We start from the raw sequence: 20,209 nt of genomic DNA on the forward strand, positions 1-20,209 counted from the left end.
CACTTCCCTTCATGGAACACCATTTTTTCTCGAAAAAGGGCCATTAGCCATTTTTTGTTTCCACATTTGGGTATTTGGCAGCTATTTTCTTGAAAAGAAATAAACCTGTCACATCAAAGAAAACTGACATCATTTACCGCTAATAATAAAACTCAAGGTTCAAAGAGTCTTTATCATTCATGCAGTATCAGATCAGATCAGATCAGATCAGTCGCTCAGTCGTGTCCGACTCTTTGCAACCCCGTGAATCCTTTGAATCTATGAAACTAAAGACTAGATCCTATACTTTTCTGTAATTTCATCAGTATTGCCTACCTGTGAGACCTAGCCTGAAGCAGTCAGATATCCTGCCTCCTTTCCTTCCTTCCAGTCTCCCAGTCATCCATTTTTCCAAATATCTACTCTGTTTACAAAGATGTGTGTTAATTTTGGAAAATTAAAATGAAAGATATATATAAGATAGTAAAAATAATCTTTTCAGTTTTACCACCCAAAGACTACCACCATCAACATGTTAATGAATTTTTCCAGATTTTTCTTTATGTAAAATAAAAATAGACTATGTTATTGTAATGAACTATTTAACTATGTAATTAACTTCTTCAAACAACTGTGTGGTAGATCATATTTTAACCCCATATTACAGATAACTAAACTAAAGAAAAGAAGTTTTCAGTACTTTGTCTCGAATTACAAAGCTTAGTAATTGGTAGTATTGACATTCATATTGAGGGAGTTAGTTTGATTCCAGACTGCAAGTATTAGGTTGGTACAAAAGTAATTGTGGTTTTACATTGTTGAACTTTTCCATTTGATATTAGAATACATTCTTAAACAAGTGTGGTTATGCTATAAATCATTTTAATTCACATTTCTAGATTTAAGTCCTTTGGCTAATGATTACTTGCTTTTACTTTATATTTATTTTAGACTATAGAAATGATGTTAGAAAAAAGCAAATTCAAGCATTTTTTTTAATTTGAGTTCAAAATGGTTCATAAAGCAGCAGAGATAACTTGCAACTGCTAATGAATGTATAGTGCAGTAGTGGTTCAAGAAGTTTGGCAAAAGAGATGAGAGCCTTGAAGATGACGAGCATAGTGGCCAGCCATCAGAAGTTGACAACAACCAGGAGTTATCATTGAAGCTGATCCTCTTATAACTACACGAGAAGTTGCCGTAGAATTCAACTTCGGTCGACCATCCTATGGTCATTCAACATTTGAATCAAATCGGAAAGGCAAAAAAGCTCAATAAGTGGGTGTCTCATGTGCTGACCAAAAACCAAAAAAATCATCGATTTGAAGCATCATCTTCTCTTATTCTATGCAAGAACAATGAACCATTTCTTGATCTGATGAAAAGTGGATTTTATGACTATCAGTGACAACCAGCTCAGTGGTTGGACCAAGAAAAAGCTCCAAAGCATTTCCCAAAGCCAAACTTGCACCAACAAAAGGTCATGATCATACTGTTTGGTGGTCTGCTGCTGGTTTGCTTCACTACAGCTTTCTGAATCCCAGTGAAACCATTATATCTGAGAAGTATGCTCAGCAAATTGATGAGATGCACTGAAAACAGCAACACCTGCAGCTAGGATTGGTCAACCAAATGTGTCTAATTCTTCTCCATGATAATGTGTGACCACATGTAGCAAGACCAAGGCTTCAAAAGTTGAACGAATTGGGCTATGAAGTTTTGCCTGATCCACCATATTCACCTGACCTCTTGTCAACCCACTACCATTTCTTCAAGCATCCTGACAACTTTTTGCAGGGAAAACACTTCCACAACCAGCAGGAGGCAGAAAATGCTTGCCAAGAGTTCATCAAATCCATAGGCACAGATTTTTATGCTACAGGAATAAACAAGCTTATTTCTCATTGGCAAAATATGTGTTGATGGTAACAGTTCCTGTTTTGATTAATAAAGATGTATCTAGTTTTAATGATTAAAAAAAAAATAAAACTCAAGGTTTCAGACAATAGTAAGACTTTAAGAAAACTGATCTATTACTGTGAGTAGACAGATTCCTAAACTTCCCCCCTTTTTTTAATGGAAAATTTTATACAGAAAGATAACAGAGTAGAATAAGGAACTCGATTTTCCCAGGTTGTTTTTATCTATCAAACTTTGTTTTTACTTTTTTGAGGCATAACTTATACTCAAAATTTGTACCTGTTTAAAGTGTATAAGTTGATGAGTTTTTAACATGTGTATGCACCTGTGAAACCATTATCATTATCAAGATACTGAAAATTTCCTTTCCCTCAGACATTTATTTGCTCCTCTTTGTAATCCATAAAGATTTTCCTAGTAAGAAGATGTGATATTAATGAATTTTTTGATGTTATATAATGAACTATGTCAAAATATGGAGAATCTTTGTAACTCAGTGAATTTGTATTTTTAAAATGACTGATGCGTGTTGTTACAAAGACATGTGTGGATAAAAGATCCATTAATATTCAAGATAGACCAAAAGATTTGACTGTAAATAGTATGAAAGTTTATTGATCCATTTTAAGATTCAACATTGCAATTAAGCTTTAAGTAACTACAACTTGTTGAGTTTCAGTGTAATATCAAAGAAGAATGTCCACAGTTATCTGAAAAGGCTATTATTCTCCTGCCTTTTTCAAATATACTTCTCTGTGAGGCTGGATTTTTCTTATACTTCAAATGAAACAACATATTGCAACAGATTGAATGCAGAAACAGATATGAGGATAAATCTTTGATTAAGTCAGACATTAAAGAAAGTCACAAGAATGTAAAATAATGCCATTCATCTCACTATAAAATTTTTAATTAACAATATAGTTATTTTCACAAAACATTTGTGATGACATTATATATATAGTGAATTTGTCATTGATAATTTGAAAAGAATGAAATACATTTAAAAATCTTTTCATTTTTAATGTAGTAAATATACCAAATAAACAAAAGCTCTTGGTAGGGAGAGATTGTAGATAAGTATTAACAGTGTAGCAGAGTCTTGAGGCCAAAACATTTAAGAACTTTTGCTTCAGTACATATATCCAAGAAAACTATGAAAAATTTATTCCTCAGACAACTCTCTAAGCTTAATTTTGATCAATATTTCCAACCATTTCTTTGAACAGATTAATTTTGATGGCTACTCAGTTATCTCTCTATAAAATATAAATGGTTTGATTCCTCTCTCCTTAATTTTTTTGTTCATCCCTTTAAATTTTCCATTTTAGCATCCTGTGGTTAAAAATGTGACAAGTAGAAAAATACCCAAAACTGACAATAGCATATCTACGTGAAATGATATGTTAAAATCATATTATGTGACACTTATATTCTGTGGGAATATAGGAACGCCTCTTTTGTGGTGGGCGGAGCCAAAAATTTTGGTCTTGTTTTCTTTTGCACAGACTGACAGGGAAATGATTAAGAAAATTTCATCTCTACTTAAACTGTTTAAGATGCATCTGTTTCAAGCATGTTAGAAGAAGGGAAAGTAAAAATACAGTTTATCACCTAAGGGAATTGTACATTGTTTTTTCACCTGAAAACTTTAGCGTCTAGAAATTTTCCCTGTTCAAAATTATCATGTAATTTAATGAGAGCTGAGTGCAAGGTATTTAATTATTTACTCTATGGCACATAAATTGTGTGACCATGTAATTTATCATCCAAATGGTACCCTTGGAAGTGTACTTTGCTGAGTTAGAAGAAAACCAAGTTATCCTGGTTTAACAAACTTATGTCATCCTATTTAGAAATCATAATGTTCTTGAAAAGCAGAACCTTTGACATGGTAGAATATTGTATTCCAAGTGCCAGTCTTGTTCCTTTTTATAATCTAATAGTTCTCTTCTTACAGGTTTTCTTGATGAAACCTGTAAGAAAGTTTCCCTGATGAAACCTGTCTACTAAAAAGAAATTATTTAAAATTTCATTGTTATGCTCAAATAAAAATGAAAAAGAACTAATAGTTGGAACTCCCAGCTTGCTTTTTTACATCTGCTTGAATTAGAGGAAGTTGCAAGATAAGTAACTGAGCAAATTAATCTTAGTGATGGCTCACTGTATTTTAACGGGTATATCAGTTATTAATCTGATGCTAACACAAAGTGGCAGCTGTGAAGGGTGTTTTGAAAATCCAACCATCTGTTGGCCTGGTTTCAAACCTTATGATTTATATTAGATGCCTTGGGAATCTTACATATGAAAGGGTTAGTGCAGTTCAGTCGCTCAGTCGTGCCTGACTCTTTGCGACCCCATGAATCGCAACATGCCAGGCCTCCCTGTCCATCACCAACTCCCGGAGTTCACTCAGACTCATGTCCATCGAGTCAGTGATGCCATCCAGCCATCTCATCCTCTGTCGTCCCCTTCTCCTCCTGCCCCCAATCCCTCCCAGCATCAGAGTCTTTTCCAATGAGTCAACTCTTCGCATGACGTGGCCAAAGTACTGGAGTTTCAGCTTGAGCATCATTCCTTCCAAAGAAATCCCAGGGCTGATCTCCTTCAGAATGGACTGGTTGGATCTCCCTGCAGTCCAAGGGACTCTCAAGAGTCTTCTCCAACACCACAGTTCAAAAGCATCAATTCTTCGGCACTCAGCTTTCTTCACAGTCCAACTCTTTTATCCATACATGACTCCTGGTTAAGACCATAGCCTTGACTAGACGGACCTTTGTTGGCAAAGTAATGTCTCTGCTTTTCAATATGCTATCTAGGTTGGTCATAACTTTGCTTCCAGGGAGTAAGCGTCTTTTAATTTCATGGCTGCAGTGATTTTGGAGCCCAAAAAAATAAAGTCAGACACTGTTTCCACTGTTTCCCCATTTATTTCCCATGAAGTGATGGGACTAGATGCCATGATCTTCGTTTTCTGAATGTTGAGTTTCAAGCCAACTTCTTCACTCTCCTCTTTCACCTTCATCAAGAGGCTTTTGAGTTCCTCTTCACTTTCTGCCATAAGGGTGGTGTCATCTGCATATCTGAGGTTATTGATATTTCTCCCGGCAATCTTGATTCCAGTTTGTGTTTCTTCCAGCCCAGGGTTTCTCATGATGTACTCTGCATAGAAGTTAAATAAGCAGGGTGACAATATACAGCCTTGATGTACTCCTTTTCCTATTTGGAACCAGTCTGTTGTTCCATGTCCAGTTCTAACTGTTGCTTCCTGACGTGCATACAGATTTCTCAAGAGGCAGGTCAGGTGGTCTGGTATTCCCATCTCTTTCAGAATTGTCCACAGTTTATTGTGATCCACACGGTCAAAGGCTTTGGTATAGTCAATAAAGCAGAAATAGATGTTTTTCTGGAACTCTTGCTTTTTCCATGATCCAGCGGATGTTGGCAATTTGATCTCTGGTTCCTCTGCCTTTTCTAAAACCAGCTTGAACATCTGGAAGTTCACGGTTCACATATTGCTGAAGCCTGGCTTGGAGAATTTTGAGCATTACTTTACTAGCGTGTGAGATGAGTGCAATTGTGTGGTAGTTTGAGCATTCTTTGGCATTGCCTTTCTTTGGGATTGGAATAAAAACTGACCTTTTTCAGTCCTGTGGCCACTGCTATGTGGTAAATTTAACTGACAAATTAAACATCACTGCTAGAATGATGTAGTGATAATTTGTGATATTGGACATGAGTTTGAGTGAACTCTGGGAGATGGTGATGGACAGAGAGGCCTGTCGTGCTGCAATTCATGGGGTCGCAAAGAGTCAGACACAACTGAGCGACTGAACTGAATTGAACTGACTGATGATATATATGTATAGCCTTTAAGTGTATTTTAAGAAACATGAAAGTAAATATTGAATTCCAAATAAAAAGAAAAATGAATGAAATGATTAGAAGTCAGAGCCTGCAGTCAAAGGGAACCATTAAGATATAGGAAATTAATGTTAGGAAAGCCTTCTGATTGCCAAACATTATGGATAACTGGCCCGTCACATCACCTAATTGCCTCTGAACACATTTTTTTTTTTAACCAAGCTAGTGTATTAATGTTTTAAAAGTACTTAGCACAGTGCCTGACATAAAGTTATAAAAATGTTAGTTATTAAGATTAACAGCAGTAATAGTTATATTAGAATACTTATTGTAATAGTACTTATTCCTGACATTAGAACACCCACTCAGATTATTATAAATTTGCTTTATTCCTAATGCGTTCCTTAAATTGGCATGGTATTAACACTGGTATATTTCAAAAATAAAAATACTATATATAAATGAAATTCATGTATATACACACATGCCTACACATACATGTGTTTATCCTTCAGATACCTTTGTATGCATGCTCAGTCACTCAGTCATGTCCAGCTTTTTGCGACCCCAAGGACTGCAGCCTGCCAGGCTCCTCTGTCCATGGAATTTCCCCGGGCAAGAATACTGGAGTGGGTTGCCATTTCCTACTCTAGGGGATCTTCCTGACCCAGGAATCAAACCTGCATCTCCTGTGTCTCCTGCATTGGCAGGCAGATTCTTTACCACTGAGCTGCATTATTTTATATTGCATATACATATTTATGTGTAATTTATGTATATAAAGACAATGGTAAAGATAGAAAATGGACTTTATTATTTTGGGGGCTATGAAAAAAACACAGTCTACTGTTATTTATGTTTTGTATAAAATACCTAAAGCAATAACAGTTGCTACAGAAAGAACAGCATTTTGTCAGTTCATGAACTGTGGCTCTATTTGATCTTATATTGACTAGGGTATTCAGGAAAATATTTTGTTTTGGTTGTGGCTATGAGTAAAGGAAACTACATTTGGTTATCACATGGTTCATACCAGGGAACCATAGCTGCCAAATATATTTTCATTGCTAACAGCTCCCATAAAAGCCAGAGCTTTTACTTAAGTCAGTCTTAACCTAATACACTTTAGAGAAAGAGAGTTCACAGTTGTGCTCCAGCTATGCATTTTTAGCAAGAATTTAGTTTATAAGTATGGCGTGAGTGAGTAAAAGTCACTCAGTCATGTCCGACTCTTTGTGACCCCATGGACTGTACAGTCCATGGAATTCTCCAGGCCAGAATACTGGAGTGGATCACTGTTCCCTTCTCCAGGGGCTCTTCCCACCCCAGGACTCGAACCCAGGTCTCCCGCATTGCAGGCATATTCTTTACCTGCTGAGCCACCAGGGAAGCCCTAAGTATGGCATACATTTATCTATATAGGATAGGTGTTTAAAAAAATTAGCATGCGACCCTTTATTGATGATTTACTTTTCAGGACTTTTTCTTTGCTCAGAACTATTTAGACCTTGTCAATCATTTTTCTAATTAAAAAACATGTTTTAATTATTTTATTTTTGGCTGCACTGGGTCTTCATTGCTGTGAGTGGGCTTTCTCTAGTGCGGTAAGCCAGGGCTACTGTCTCGTTGCTGTGCAAGGGCTTTTCACTCTTGTGGCTTCTCTTGTTGCAGACCATGGGCTCTAGAGTGCAGGGGCTTCAGTAGTTGTGGCACATGGGCTTAGTTGCCCCACAGCACGTGACATCTTCCTGGACCAGGGATTGAACCCATGTCCCCTGTACTGGCAGGTTACAATGTGAACCTACCTAGGTTACAGTGTGAACCTAACCTGGTGAAGTAGGTTACTTCACTGGACCACCAGGGAAGTCCCACTTTTCTAATTTTATAGATACCAAACAGTAGATACCACATTTCTAGTAAAAGTTAAATATAAAACTCTAGAGGCCACAGGGGTTTGCCTGTTCTGAGTCCATTTTCTTCCCACCCTGATTCCTGGTTGGCAGAGCCCTTCTTTCCCTGTGAGACAGTGAACTTCAGAACATGTGGGGTCCACTTTAGCCCTTCAGGTGATTGGTCCCATTCTTCTTGCCAGTGATTAGTTTAGGAAGTGGCATGTGACCCAGTTCTGAGAAGTGAAGGCAAGTCTGCTTGGGATCCCAGAGAAAAGTTTTTTTGATGATGCGTAATTTGTTGGGAAGAAGACATCATTATTTTTAGCTGGAAATTGTTGAATATACATGTGACCCTGGACTTCGCAGCATCTTAACCATATGGACATTAGGGGACTTCACGCCTGATGTGCTGAGTATGGGAGACTGGAACATGACTCTTGATGATCTTCTTCTTTTTTAAATTTATTTTTAATTTGAGGATAATTGCTTTACAATGTTGTGTTGGTTTCCGCTATACAACAGCGTGAGTCAGCCATAAATATACATATATCTCTTCCCTCTTGCACCTGCTTCCCAACTGCCCCGTTGATGATCTTCTTAAGCCACAGAATTAACCAAGCTAGAGCAACTCTACCTTAGATTATAGGGGGTAGTGACATTTATGCTTGGGGCTAGTGCACTGGGATGACCCAGAGGGATGGTATGGGGAGGGAGGACGGAGGAGGGTGCAGGATGGGGAACACATGTATACCTGTGGCGGATTCATTTTGATATTTGGCAAAACTAATACAATTATGTAAAGTTTAAAAAAATAAAATTAAATTAAAAAAAAAATTTCTTAACCATCTGAATCAAGAGTTTCTTGTTACTTGCAGGTGAATGCATCCTAACAGATAAAACACAATTTGGATGTGAATTACAGAATGTATTAGCAGAAAATAGACTCAGTGTTTTATGTATATTTAAACACAGTTCTGATAGTTACTAAAACTTTATGGTTGAATCTATAAACAGAAAGAATACTGATGTAGTGTACCAGATGAATGTCAGCCTAGGCCCTGGTGGATCATGACAGGTCCTGAGACCTGCCAAAACCAATCTTGATTTAACTGCATTTCATCTAGTATAAGAAAATTTTCTTTTCATTATCTTGGGGATTCCCTTTCATTCTTCTGTATTACTTTGTGTTCTTAGAGGAAAAAAGAATTAATAATTATATCCTGAATCATTAAAGCACCCTTTATTTGAAGTCTTCAGATACTTTGCATTGCAGGAAATGTGACTGACCGTTGTGCTGTCAGTGAATCAAGACAAACAGTGAACCACTTTCAGAACTAAATATAGATTTGAGGATATTCTACGTAAAGAATTAGGACCTGTGGGAAAAAACCCAATAAGTTGAGAACTGTAAAACCAAATTTTGTGTTGTTTACACTGTTAAACTACAAATAAACTCATTACTTATTGGTTAGCTTTTTGAAATATTTTTTTTTCTTCTCGTGAAGGATGTGTCTTTCTCTCTGAAAGGTGCATGGCATTAGAGGATTAAAGGCACTTGAATGAGAAAGCAGCCATGTCGGACAATGCAAATACTGGACAGCAGATTAAGTGTATTCTCTGCTCTTCTTTCTTTTTTAAAATAGGTTTTAACATGCAGACATTGAACTTGCCTGTGAGTAACTCCTGTCAGCTTTTGTGAATTCATTGCTACTGCCTGCAAAGGAGGACAGACTGTAAAATGCAGACCTGAAGAGTATCTGTCTAGAGTAGATGACTGTTACAGGCCTTTGTCCCCCTGGTGCTGCTTTGCCTTCATAAAACTGCCGAATAGGATTTACCACAGTGTGAATTCTGGTCTTTCTCCTGCTCCCTTCATCGTGCCTACAGATGTGGGCCTCCTGCCCTCCTTTGGCCCAGGCTTTCTCTCTCACCTACTCTGGCAGCAGCCCCTGACTCAAGAGTTACCTTCACCCCAAGAGCTGATGTGATTATCATGTTAGCACATACTCAGTGCTTCGTAAATAGTGCCTGGAATCAGATAGATTTGATAAAACGGTGTAATATAAATTCAAGGTGTCTGTGTGTAAACACATTGTAACTTCTCAGCCTTCTCCCAGCCCTACTGCTGTCTGTTCTCTGAGCAGGGAAATAGATCATCTGCCCTAATTTATTCTCACTATTAAGGAAAAGGCTTCAACTACATCCACTGTTTAAGGTTGGGCCACATACTTCGAAGAGAACTGACTGAATGATAAGCATGGAGGAGGCACTTGGCAGGCATGCGTCAGCAGGGGTTGGGAAGGACATTGGGATTGATAAGGAAGGACTTCTTGTGCTGCTCTGATTGTCTGCTTGTTTCCTCTTTTTTCCTAAATGCACATATGCTGTATATGGTATGTTTTTCACATATATGGAAAAAACACTTTCTCTTTCCAATTACATACTGAAATTGTAGAGCATATGGCAGTTTGAAATACCTATAACTTTCAGTTTTTGAGAAAAACAGCTAAAGCACTGTAGAGAGAAGTTAAAAAGTCTTTGTTGAAAATATAACTAAACAGGAATAATGGTAAAAAATAATTCTTGGCTTCCAAATTTCAGTTAGATCAAGGTTCTTTTACCTGGTAATTTAAAAGGACTTCACCAGTGAGATTTACAGATCATCCTTAAGGCTTTTCAGTTATAATTTTTCAGTCTTTTTCCCTTGCAGACAGATACTCATAAGAACAGGTTTCAAGCATTGATATATAATGTTGTAGTTTCAGAACCTTGCCCTTTGGGTACAGAATGACTACACAGATGTAGCATGATTGAAAAATGGAAGCACATCTGTATGATAGATACATGCTTTCTGTGGATTGATCATTGAAAACTGAAATTGGGTTTTACGGGAACATAGAGAAACAAAACAGTTTTGAGTAAGTCCAGCCAGCTTTTTCAAGACCAGATTAGCGGTTTGTTTTTTTGGTACCCTGATGTCAACATTAAAAATTATGATATATTCCAAAACATCCCAATTTTCATGAATTGTATTTCCATCAATTGTCAAGCACTTCTTGAACTTACGTATCTTTTCACTGAAACGGTGACATTTCTTGGCATAACAGTTCCCATAAGCGTGCTACCTGTTTTATGAGGAAGTCTTCCTGAAGTGTGCCTTCTGTGCTTAAAGACACGTCTCCTAAGGCTTGCTTCCAGAATTTGAAGGGATAAAGCATTTTCCCCCCTCTGTTTACACTTCATGATTTTATGTTCTCTTTGTCTCCATTCTTTTGACTAAAGGAACATTTGCCTTTTATTTTCTTTCTCATTTGTTTCTGTAAGTTGTTAAACTCAGATTTCCTTTCTTAATGAACTGGAAGTCTCAGAAGAATTGGTCATTGCTGCAGTTTTATAGAGTCAAAATATTACAGTGAGATCTTTTTCTTTATCTTGAGTCAGACTTTTATAACAAGGTTGCTCAGAAATCCACATATAAATGTTTTAAGTTATAGATAGAACATAAAGCCAAACAATGACACAGAGAATAGAGTCTTTGGTCATAGTTAAGAATTGTGTTTTTCACTGGAGACAGTAATCAGAGCTGATATTTCAAAGAACATGAAGAAGAGACGGCTGCCACCCCTCATACTTTTAGTTGTATTCCTGCCATTGCCACCATTATAATAAAAATTCAAACAGCTATAGCTGATATGGGCAACTGTCAACACCATGGTTGGTTTGTAGCCAGGCCTGTGAGAAAAGATAACATGAAAAGGTTATGTTTTTAAATTTATGAACATGAAATCATAGCAGATATTTTTTTTATCATTGACGTTAAACTTCTTTTTTTAATCTAGTTATGGTAGATCTCTATATATTACTGAAAGGAGTCTGTTTAACCCCTTAATAAAACTCCACTAATATTTTGGGGGATCACTTGTGAATGGTCGGAGTTGCTTTTTTTTCCTGGAAGATGAATGCTTCCTGGGGTCATTCTGGTGCCCTGTGTTCTTCATTGAATCATTTCCCTAAGGCATGGCAGGCAGCAGGGCCAGGCTCCAGCTCCAATAAGGGATCTGTCTTTAGGTCCTTTGTTTTAAAATAGGATTATATTACTCTTGCACCATTAATAAAAGGATTTGGTGACAAAACATAAGAAAACAAGGCATTTAAAACATATTGCCATAGAGCTTGGTTAAATAACTATTTTTCTGAACATTATTCTGAAATTGTAAGAGGTTTCATAAAGTGTTTGCATTGGCCAGAAAGTTTTTCCGTTAAGATGTTATGTAAAATCCTAAATGAACTTTCTGGCCAACCCAATAAATACCCGATACTACACACAAATTATATTAAATAACATGGAACCCTGCAATGAGATGCTCAGGGCTTATGCATCCAGACAGATTGAGTCCAGATCCCATTATTGTCACATACTCTTGGGGAGATTTTGGCCAAGTTACTTTTCTGAACTTTTTTCTCAAGTTTTTTCACCTGTGGAATGGGGTTAGTATTAATAGTAGCTACCTCAGAGCTGTGGTAAAGATGAAATGAATGAGTAAATGTCAAGCACTTAACATGTGCCTGGCAGGTGTCCAGTAAGTGTTAGTGATTATTTTTATTTTTTCAAATTTATTTTTAATTGGAGGATAACTGCTTTACATTGTCGTGTTGGTTTCTGCCATACAACAAAGCAGCCATGTGTTAGTTGCTTAGTGCAAAACAGCCATGTGTTAGTTGCTTAGTCATATCTGATTCTTTGCAACCCCATGGACTGTAGCTTGCCAAACTCCACTGTCCGTAAGTATACATATATCCCCTCCTTCTTGAACCTCCCCCCCACACCCCCCTCCCACCCCTCTAGTTCGTCACAGCGCACCAAGCCGAGCTCCCTGTGCTATGCAGCAGCTTCCCACTAGCAGTCTCTTTTACACGCAGTAATGTCTGTATTTCAGTGCTACTCTCTTAGTTCATCTCACCCTCTCCTTCCCCACTGCGTTCACAAATTTGTTCTCTACATCTGCGTCTCTGTTCCTGCCCTGCAAATAGGTTCATCAGTACCATTTTTCTATATTCTATATATATGCATTAATATAAATATTTGTTTTTCTCTTTCTGACTTACCTTATATGAAAAGCTCTAGGTTTGTCCACATCACTAGAACTGACTCAGATTTGTTCCTTTTCATGGCTGAGCAGTATTCCATTGTATATATGTACCACAACTTCTTTATCCATTCATCTCTCAGTGGACATCTAGGTTGCCTCCACGTTCTGGCTATTGTAAATAGTGCTGCAGTGAACACTGGGGTACGTGTGTCTTTTTCAGTTAATGGTTTTCTCAGGATGTATGCCCCGTAGTTGGATTGCTCGGTCATATGGTAGTTTTACTCCTAGCTTCTTAAAGGAATCTCCATACTGTTTTCCATGGTGGCTGTATCAGTTTACATTCCCACCAATAGTGCAAGAGGTTTCCCTTTTCTCCACATCCTATCCAGCATTTATTGTAGATTTTTTGATAATGGCCATTCTGATAGATATATCAGTTCAGTTCAGTTCAGTTGCTCAGTTATGTCCGACTCTTTGCGACCCCATGAACCGCAGCACACCAGGCCTCCCTGGCCATCACCAACTCCTGGAGTCCACCCAAACCCATGTCCATTGAGTTGGTGATGCCATCCAGCCATCACATCCTCTGTCATCCCTTTCTCCTCATGCCCTCAATCTTTCCCAGCATCAGGGTCTTTTCAAATGAGTCAGCTCTTTGCATCAGGTGGCCAAAGTATTGGAGTTTCAGCTTCAACATCAGTCCTTCCAATGAACACCCAGGACTGATGTCCTCTAGGATGGACTGGTTGGATCTCCTTGCAGTCCAAGGGACTCTCTCAGTTCAAAAGCATCAGATATATCATGACACCTCATGTAGTTTTGGGGAGAAGGCAATGGCACCCCACTCCAGTACTCTTGCCTCAAAAATCCCATGGATGGAGGAGCCTGGTAGGCTACAGTCCATGGGGTCGCGAAGATTCGGACACAATTGAGTGACTTCACTTTCACTTTTCATTTTCATGAATTGGAGAAGGAAATGGCAACCCACTCCAGTGTTCTTGCCTGGAGAATCCCAGGGAAGGGGAAGCCTGGTGGGCTGCCGTCTATGGGGTCGCACAGAGTCGGACATGACTGAAGCGACTTAGCGGCAGCAGCAGCAGCATGTAGTTTTGATTTTCATTTCTCTAATAATGAACAGTGTTGAGCATCTTTTCATGTGTTTGTTGGCCATCTGTGTGTCTTCTTTGGAGAAATGTCTGTTTAGGTTTTCTGCCCATTTTTTGATTGGGTTGTTTGTTTCTTCTGATATTGAGCTGCATGAGCTGCTTCTATATTCTGGAGATTGACCCTCTGTCAGTTGCTCTGTTTGCCATTATTTTCTCCCATTTTGAGGGTTGTCTTTTCATCTTGTTTATGGTTTCCCTTGCTGTTAGCAATTATTTTAAATTTTAAATTACTACTTGATTGTTTTTGTGAGTTAGGGAAGAGTGAGGTATGGCAGAAAGTGAAGAAGAACTAGAGAGCCTCTTGATGAAAGTTAAAGAGAGTGAAAAAGTTGGCTTAAAACTCAACATTCAGAAAACTAAGATCATGGCATCTGGTCCCATCCTGGGAAACAATGGAAACAGTGACAGACTTTATTTTGGGGGGCTCGAAAATCACTGCAGCTGGTGACTGCAGCCATGAAATTAAAAGACGCTTGCTCCTTGAAAGAAAAGCTATGACCAACCTGGATAGCATATTCAAAAGCAGAGACATTATTTTTCCAACAAAGGTCTGTCTAGTCAAAGCTGTGGTTTCTCCAGTAGTCATGTATGAATGTGAGAGCTGGACTATAAAGAAAGCTGAGTACCGAAGAGTTGATGCTTTTGAACTGGGGTGTTGGAGAAGACTCTTGAGAGTCCCTTGGACAGCAAGGAGATCCAGTCCATCCTAAAGGAAATCAGGCCTGAATATTTATTGGAAGGACTGATGCTGAAGTTGAAACTCCAATACTTTGGCCACCTGATGCGAAGAACTGACTCATCTGAAAAGACCCTGATGCTGGGAAAGATTGAGGGCAGGAGGAGAAGGGGATGATAGAGGATGAGATGATTAGATGGCATCACTGACTCAATGGACATGAGTTTGAGTAAACTCCGGGAGTTGGTGATGGATAGGGAGGCCTGGTGTGCTGCAGTCCATGGGGTTGCAAAGAGTCAGATACTACTGAGTGAGTGAACTGAACTGTGGTGGGGCTTCCACCTTAAACTATTCAACTTAATTATATACTGTTGTATTCCCAAATAATTGGGTAATATATGACTACTTTCTACATCCTCCTGCATGATACTTATTCACATTTGGGAGGGGGGCATGGAATGGCAGGGGGGAAAGTTCTAGTTTTTGACCAGAATTTCATATATATATGAAATAGTTTGTTTCCTAAATGAAAAAATCCAGACACATGAATTTCTTAGTTATTTTGAATTAAAAATTTATGCATATGAAAGCCTTTGTGAAATCTATAGGAGTGAAATCACATTTAATTTTATGTTGAAGGAATCATCTTTATTGAAAAAACTCACAACTATGCAGTGTGAAAACCATTCTTAGAAATTCCAAGCTCAGTCAGTTCAGTCACTCAGTCGTGTCCGACTCTTGAGACCCCATGGACTGCAACACGCCAGGTTTCCCTGTTCATCACCAATTCTCGGAGCCTACTCAAACTCATGTCCATCATGTCAGTGATGCCATCCAACCATCTCATCCTCTGTCATCCCCTTCTCCTTCCACCTTCAATCTTTCCCAGCATCAGGGTCTTTTCCAATGTGTCAGTTCTTCACGTCAGGTGGCCAGAGTTTTTGAGTTTCAGGTTCAGCATCGGTCCTTTCAATGAATATTCAGGACTGATTTCCTTTAGGATTGACTGATTGAAGCTAGAAGTAGCCATAAACCTACAGTGTGAAATTGCAGCCTTTTAGAACTGAGATAAACCTTAGTGACCTTGAGCATAGACTCCATCCCCTCTTTGAGGTTAAACGATATGCTAATTATTTGCACACAGAGTTGGACACGACTGAAGTGACTTAGGAGCAGCAGCAGCAGCAAGCCAGTTTTAAAATTCCTTTCTTGAGTTTTTCAGTAGTTTTCTAATCTTTTATTATGCTTAATTCACTTTTAATGCTTATGGGGGAAAAAAGCCTCTAACATTTTATAACTCCATCCTCCCCACTCCACCCTTTGGATTTCAGGACATCCTGGGATACACACTTATCTAACAATACATTTTATAGGTTTCATTCTTAATTGTACATTTTCAGTAGTAGTGTCAACAGGGGATTAGTAAATAAACTTGACTTTAATTAATAAAAGTCAAGTTGGTAGAGTTCATCACAGGACACTATCCCCTGGAGGTTGCATTGGAGTGAGGGGGCTATTTGCTTGGACGTGACAGGTGTAAGCAGTAACTCAAGATGGCAGCTAGAGGGCGCCAGAATTGGGAGAGGCGGAGGTGCGATTGCTAGCGTGCTGGAAAGACTTGAGATATTCAGTCTATTCTCTTCTCTCCCTCCTCCCAAACACCACCTACTGTGCAGTAACAAATTAAAATTTTATAGTGAGTTTACCAGATTTACAGATGAAGATATCAAAACTCAGACAGAGGGGGTCAGCGTTTCAGAACTGTTAATACCGGACGGATCTGAGATTCAGACCTCTGGCTTTTTATTTCTAAAGCTTCTATCCCTACACCAATGCCAGGATTAGGGATGCCAGGAGTTACTTATGTTCCTCAGTGAAGTGTGTTCACTGCAGATGTTTCTTTAACACACAAAGTAATGGTTAGGATTTAAAAAATTGTTTTTTTTTTTTTCTTTTTCCTCCAGACTGTATACTTTTTTCCTTCAGATGAGTAGGAAAATAGACACACTGCATTCAAAACCAGGGAAATTTTCATCATTACCCACTGCCTTCTCCTTCCAGTGCCCAGTGAATGGGTGTGAGTGCCTAGCTGGAAAGTCGAGGAATAGACTAAGAATTTGGGTGGTATTCCTGGCACCATGAGCAGTCTTTCCTTCGTGTAGTGTTGCAAGATAAAGCTCTTCCCTATGCAAGATAACAGATTTGGCACAATTACATGAAATCTTTACATGAACGATTGCATGAAGTTCAGAATATATCGTGTCTGGAAATCAGCTGTTTTGCCATCCCTGAATTTGCTTAACCACCTTGTGTTTTTATTCAGAAAAGATGCTATTATTACTGATCTTTTTCTCAGTGATTTGGGGCATTTTCTGGGCTACTGACATACTTTGATGCTCTAATTTAAAAATTTATGGTATTGATTTAATGCTTTAGTAGAGAAACACGGCAGTGTTTAAAAAAGCAGATATTTAAATGATAAACTGTAACGTGCAGATGACAATTGATGGTCTCTTTTATACCCCTCCTCCACTTCGCCATTCTACCCTTCTTGCAGCTTGAAGTTCCTGGTACTCCAACTTGTGTTTTCTGTGTTCTGCAAAGTCAGGTTCCCTGTTTCTGAAACAAAGAAATAAAAATTTCCTGGGGATAAAAGAAAGCTCTTCCTTTTTAAGTAGCAGACAGAATATATGGTCCCCCCTCTCCCCCTTTGAATTTCCCTGTGTAATTACCGTATCTGTCTGCAGGAGAAAGGACTCCTTGTGGTTTGCTCTCCACTACCTCTTAGAGACATATCTGCAGAGCCGCGCAGCGCACGTGGCACTCATCTCAGGGCGAGAGCTCCCAGTTTTATGAGAATTAGGCGAGCGTAGGGCAGCTTCTTTCCCCGAAAGCCAGTCTCGCTTCCCCGAAAGCCAGCCGCGTATCAGCTGCGTGGGGCTGGGTCCCGGGGAGGTGGAGCCTGCCTGCTCCCAGCGGCTGCGAGAGCCCCCGCGTCTGAGAGCATCCCCGCCGCCGCTCTCCCTGCTCTTGTGCTGCTCCGGGGAGTGGAGGAGGCACGGTGTGCTCGCGGACCGTGGGGTAAACTGCAGTTGCTCTTTGGGGAGCCCGGGGAGAACACCAGGCGGGAGAGAGAGCGCCAGTGCCATGGGCCAGCTATGCTGCTTTCCTTTCTCAAGAGACGAGGAAAAAATCAGTAAGTGGGATTTGCACTGTGCTGAATCCTAAGTGCTTGGCTATTTAGAGTGACTGTCTTCTTCTAGGGGTAGTGGGTTTTTTTTTTTTTTTTTCCCCCTTGTGGGAAACAGGAGAATAAGGAGCTCTGATTTTTCATGTATATTTCTTAAAAGGGTGGGTAGGTATATAGTTAATAATTAACCGTCAGAGTACAGTCACTCAATGAATAGGGCTGTGTTAAAGATCTAGAATTTCATCTTCCTTCTGTTGGAATTTTACAGCTTATTTTTATCACATTAGAGTCTTAGTTTTGAGTTTCTCTGCATGTCACTGCATGCAATTTGACAAATTATACAGGCCAGACTTCATTTGTGTTCTCTGAAATTGAGAGGTTTTCAGAGCAGTGCTCAATAATAACATATAGAGAAGTAAAGCTGGCTCGGAAATGACATGTATTATACATTTGCAGATATTTTCGTGTGTCCTCTGCTTTGTTCTCCGTGGAGGGAATTTGGGTGTAACTGTAAGATCCCTCCAGACGAGGGATGCCACTTTGACTTCTGCAAAAACCTCACTGAATATTCTTAAACTAATGTCAGTCAGGTTCCACATCTGCTTATGGCCCAGAAAACAGAACTTAAAGTGATGACATTTGCACTGAAATGTTTTCCTCCCTGACTTAAGTGTATTCACTTACATTTCAACTTTGATAAAACAGTACCCACATTGTAATTAACATCCCGAATAGATTTGCCTTACACTAGTTACCCCCAAGTATTGAATTTTTACTTCTTTTCCAGTAAAAATGTTCACAGACGTGCTTATTAAAATTTGCAGCCACATTTCTTTTACATCAGTGCTTTATTGAAATTTAAATAGGTCAACAGAATCTCTCAATATCAGATTCAGATACTCAAAGATTCACATCTGGCTTGTATTTCTTGTTCCTCAGGAAACTAGCCAGAGACAGGTTTAAAAGTAATGAATACATATCTTATACCTATGCACTTGGGAAAATAAGCCAGGTTTTACAAGAAATCTTCTGGGAATGCTTTGGAATAAGTGTTAGGAGACTTCGGAGTATTTGCTTACTAACAGGAGTCCCCAGCTGTGCTCTAAATTTTACTGGTGAAAATGATACTCTGTGGTATACAGTGGTCCTGAGCTGAACACCTGATATGACTTTGTGCAACAGAGATGTTCGTTTTCTAACAGTGAGCACTGATATGCATTCGGCACCATGAAACTTTTCAGATATTTGTCAGAATGATTCATGTGTCTAACTGAGGGTTTTGGTTGATTGATTGATTCCTCGAGGTAGATCTGCATAGGAAAAACCTTGGTCTGGACAGATGTAGGCAGAGTGAATTCTTTCCTTTCCCTACTTCCTAGTCCACTGCTCCAGGTTTTCCTAGAGTCCTGCTTTCCTTGTGTTCTCTTTTCTCTTTTTCCCCTGTCGGTGAGCAGCCTCCTCTTCTCTAATCATAGAAGCCAGGCTTTACCTTGATGAGGAATTTGCTCTTTTCTTTCTCACCTGTGACCCTGGGAATGCAAAGTCTTTTGTTTTACATACAGCACCTCTCAATATTGATCAACAGGAAGTACTTTGGGGGGCTTCCTTTCTCAACTTACAACATTTTAAAAAGAAAATGAAGACAAGCCACTGTGTCTGAAGCGAAGTTCAAGTCCCAAGTGCAAATTATGGTTGGAATCGAAGCATTTATGCCCCCTCTCCTCTCATTCACGCCTACTGGCCCCTGGATCGTCCCCATTCTCTCCCCATTATTCTTTCATCTGTCTTTGATTTTCTCTTTGCTTCACTGTTTTCTTCATGCTGTATTCATATACCCCATCAGCTGTTGTCTGGTGTTGTGTTTAATTTCTTTGCTACAGGGTGGTCTAAAGAGAAGGTTCTCTGCCAGGCACTGCTATGCTGATGGTCTACCAGTACTTAAAAAGGGGACTTGAAAAAAAAGGCAGAGAAATTCTTAGCCAGTGTGCTTCAAGAAACATGTAAATTAGCACTAACATAAATATTCAGTTCATAAGTTGTGTTGATTGCATGTAAAAGAACCCATATTAGATGTTTGGGAGGGCCTGATCTTGCTACTGGGTTGGCAGTAAGCTTCTGGGTCTTTTTCATTTTTGTGAGCCCACCTAGTAGCCTTGTTAGCCTGCTCTGAGCTAAGTGAGGACCTCCAAGGAGCAGAGCACAAGAGTGCTTATGCCCACACCCTTCTAATTCCATTGTAAAGGGTGATGGCCCCAGAATGTACCTTCTGAGAGCAGCTCGAATGAGGAATTAAATGAGTTTTTGGTAAATGTTTACATTTGTGGTTGTCGTTCCCAAAACACAGGCGAGTTGGCAAGCCCATCCTCTATAGTGCTGCAGAGATACAGAAGGGAGGGACCCAGCTGGCCAAGTGGTAAGAGTCAAATGGTCCC

At 39.2% G+C, this 20,209-nt stretch overlaps 1 protein-coding gene and 1 long non-coding RNA gene across 10 annotated transcripts in view; one reads left to right on the forward strand and one right to left on the reverse strand.

Annotated features, from left to right (window-relative positions):
* Positions 1-20,209, forward strand: part of AKAP7 (A-kinase anchoring protein 7) — a 125,474-nt gene that overhangs the window by 74,156 nt on the left and 31,109 nt on the right. For 2 of the 9 annotated variants that reach the window (XM_055535641.1, XM_055535643.1), the window contains exon 1: positions 17,201-17,783. The exons of 6 other annotated variants lie outside the window; for them this stretch is intronic. In XM_055535641.1, the coding sequence (XP_055391616.1) occupies positions 17,735-17,783 (49 nt within the window). In that variant the 5' untranslated portion in view covers positions 17,201-17,734. Of the gene's footprint in view, positions 1-17,200; positions 17,784-20,121; positions 20,191-20,209 lie in introns of those variants that run through there. One more of the 9 variants, XM_055535644.1, reaches the window with a different exon arrangement.
* On the reverse strand, positions 16,998-17,458 carry LOC129620015 (uncharacterized). The gene is made up of 2 exons (XR_008698340.1): positions 17,320-17,458; positions 16,998-17,206 (listed from the first exon to the last, which is right to left on the reverse strand). It is a non-coding gene; the product is annotated as an uncharacterized LOC129620015 (long non-coding RNA).

Source organism: Bubalus kerabau, chromosome 9 (assembly GCF_029407905.1).
Source record: "Bubalus kerabau isolate K-KA32 ecotype Philippines breed swamp buffalo chromosome 9, PCC_UOA_SB_1v2, whole genome shotgun sequence".
In the NCBI taxonomy this organism is placed as follows: Eukaryota; Metazoa; Chordata; class Mammalia; order Artiodactyla; family Bovidae; genus Bubalus; species Bubalus kerabau.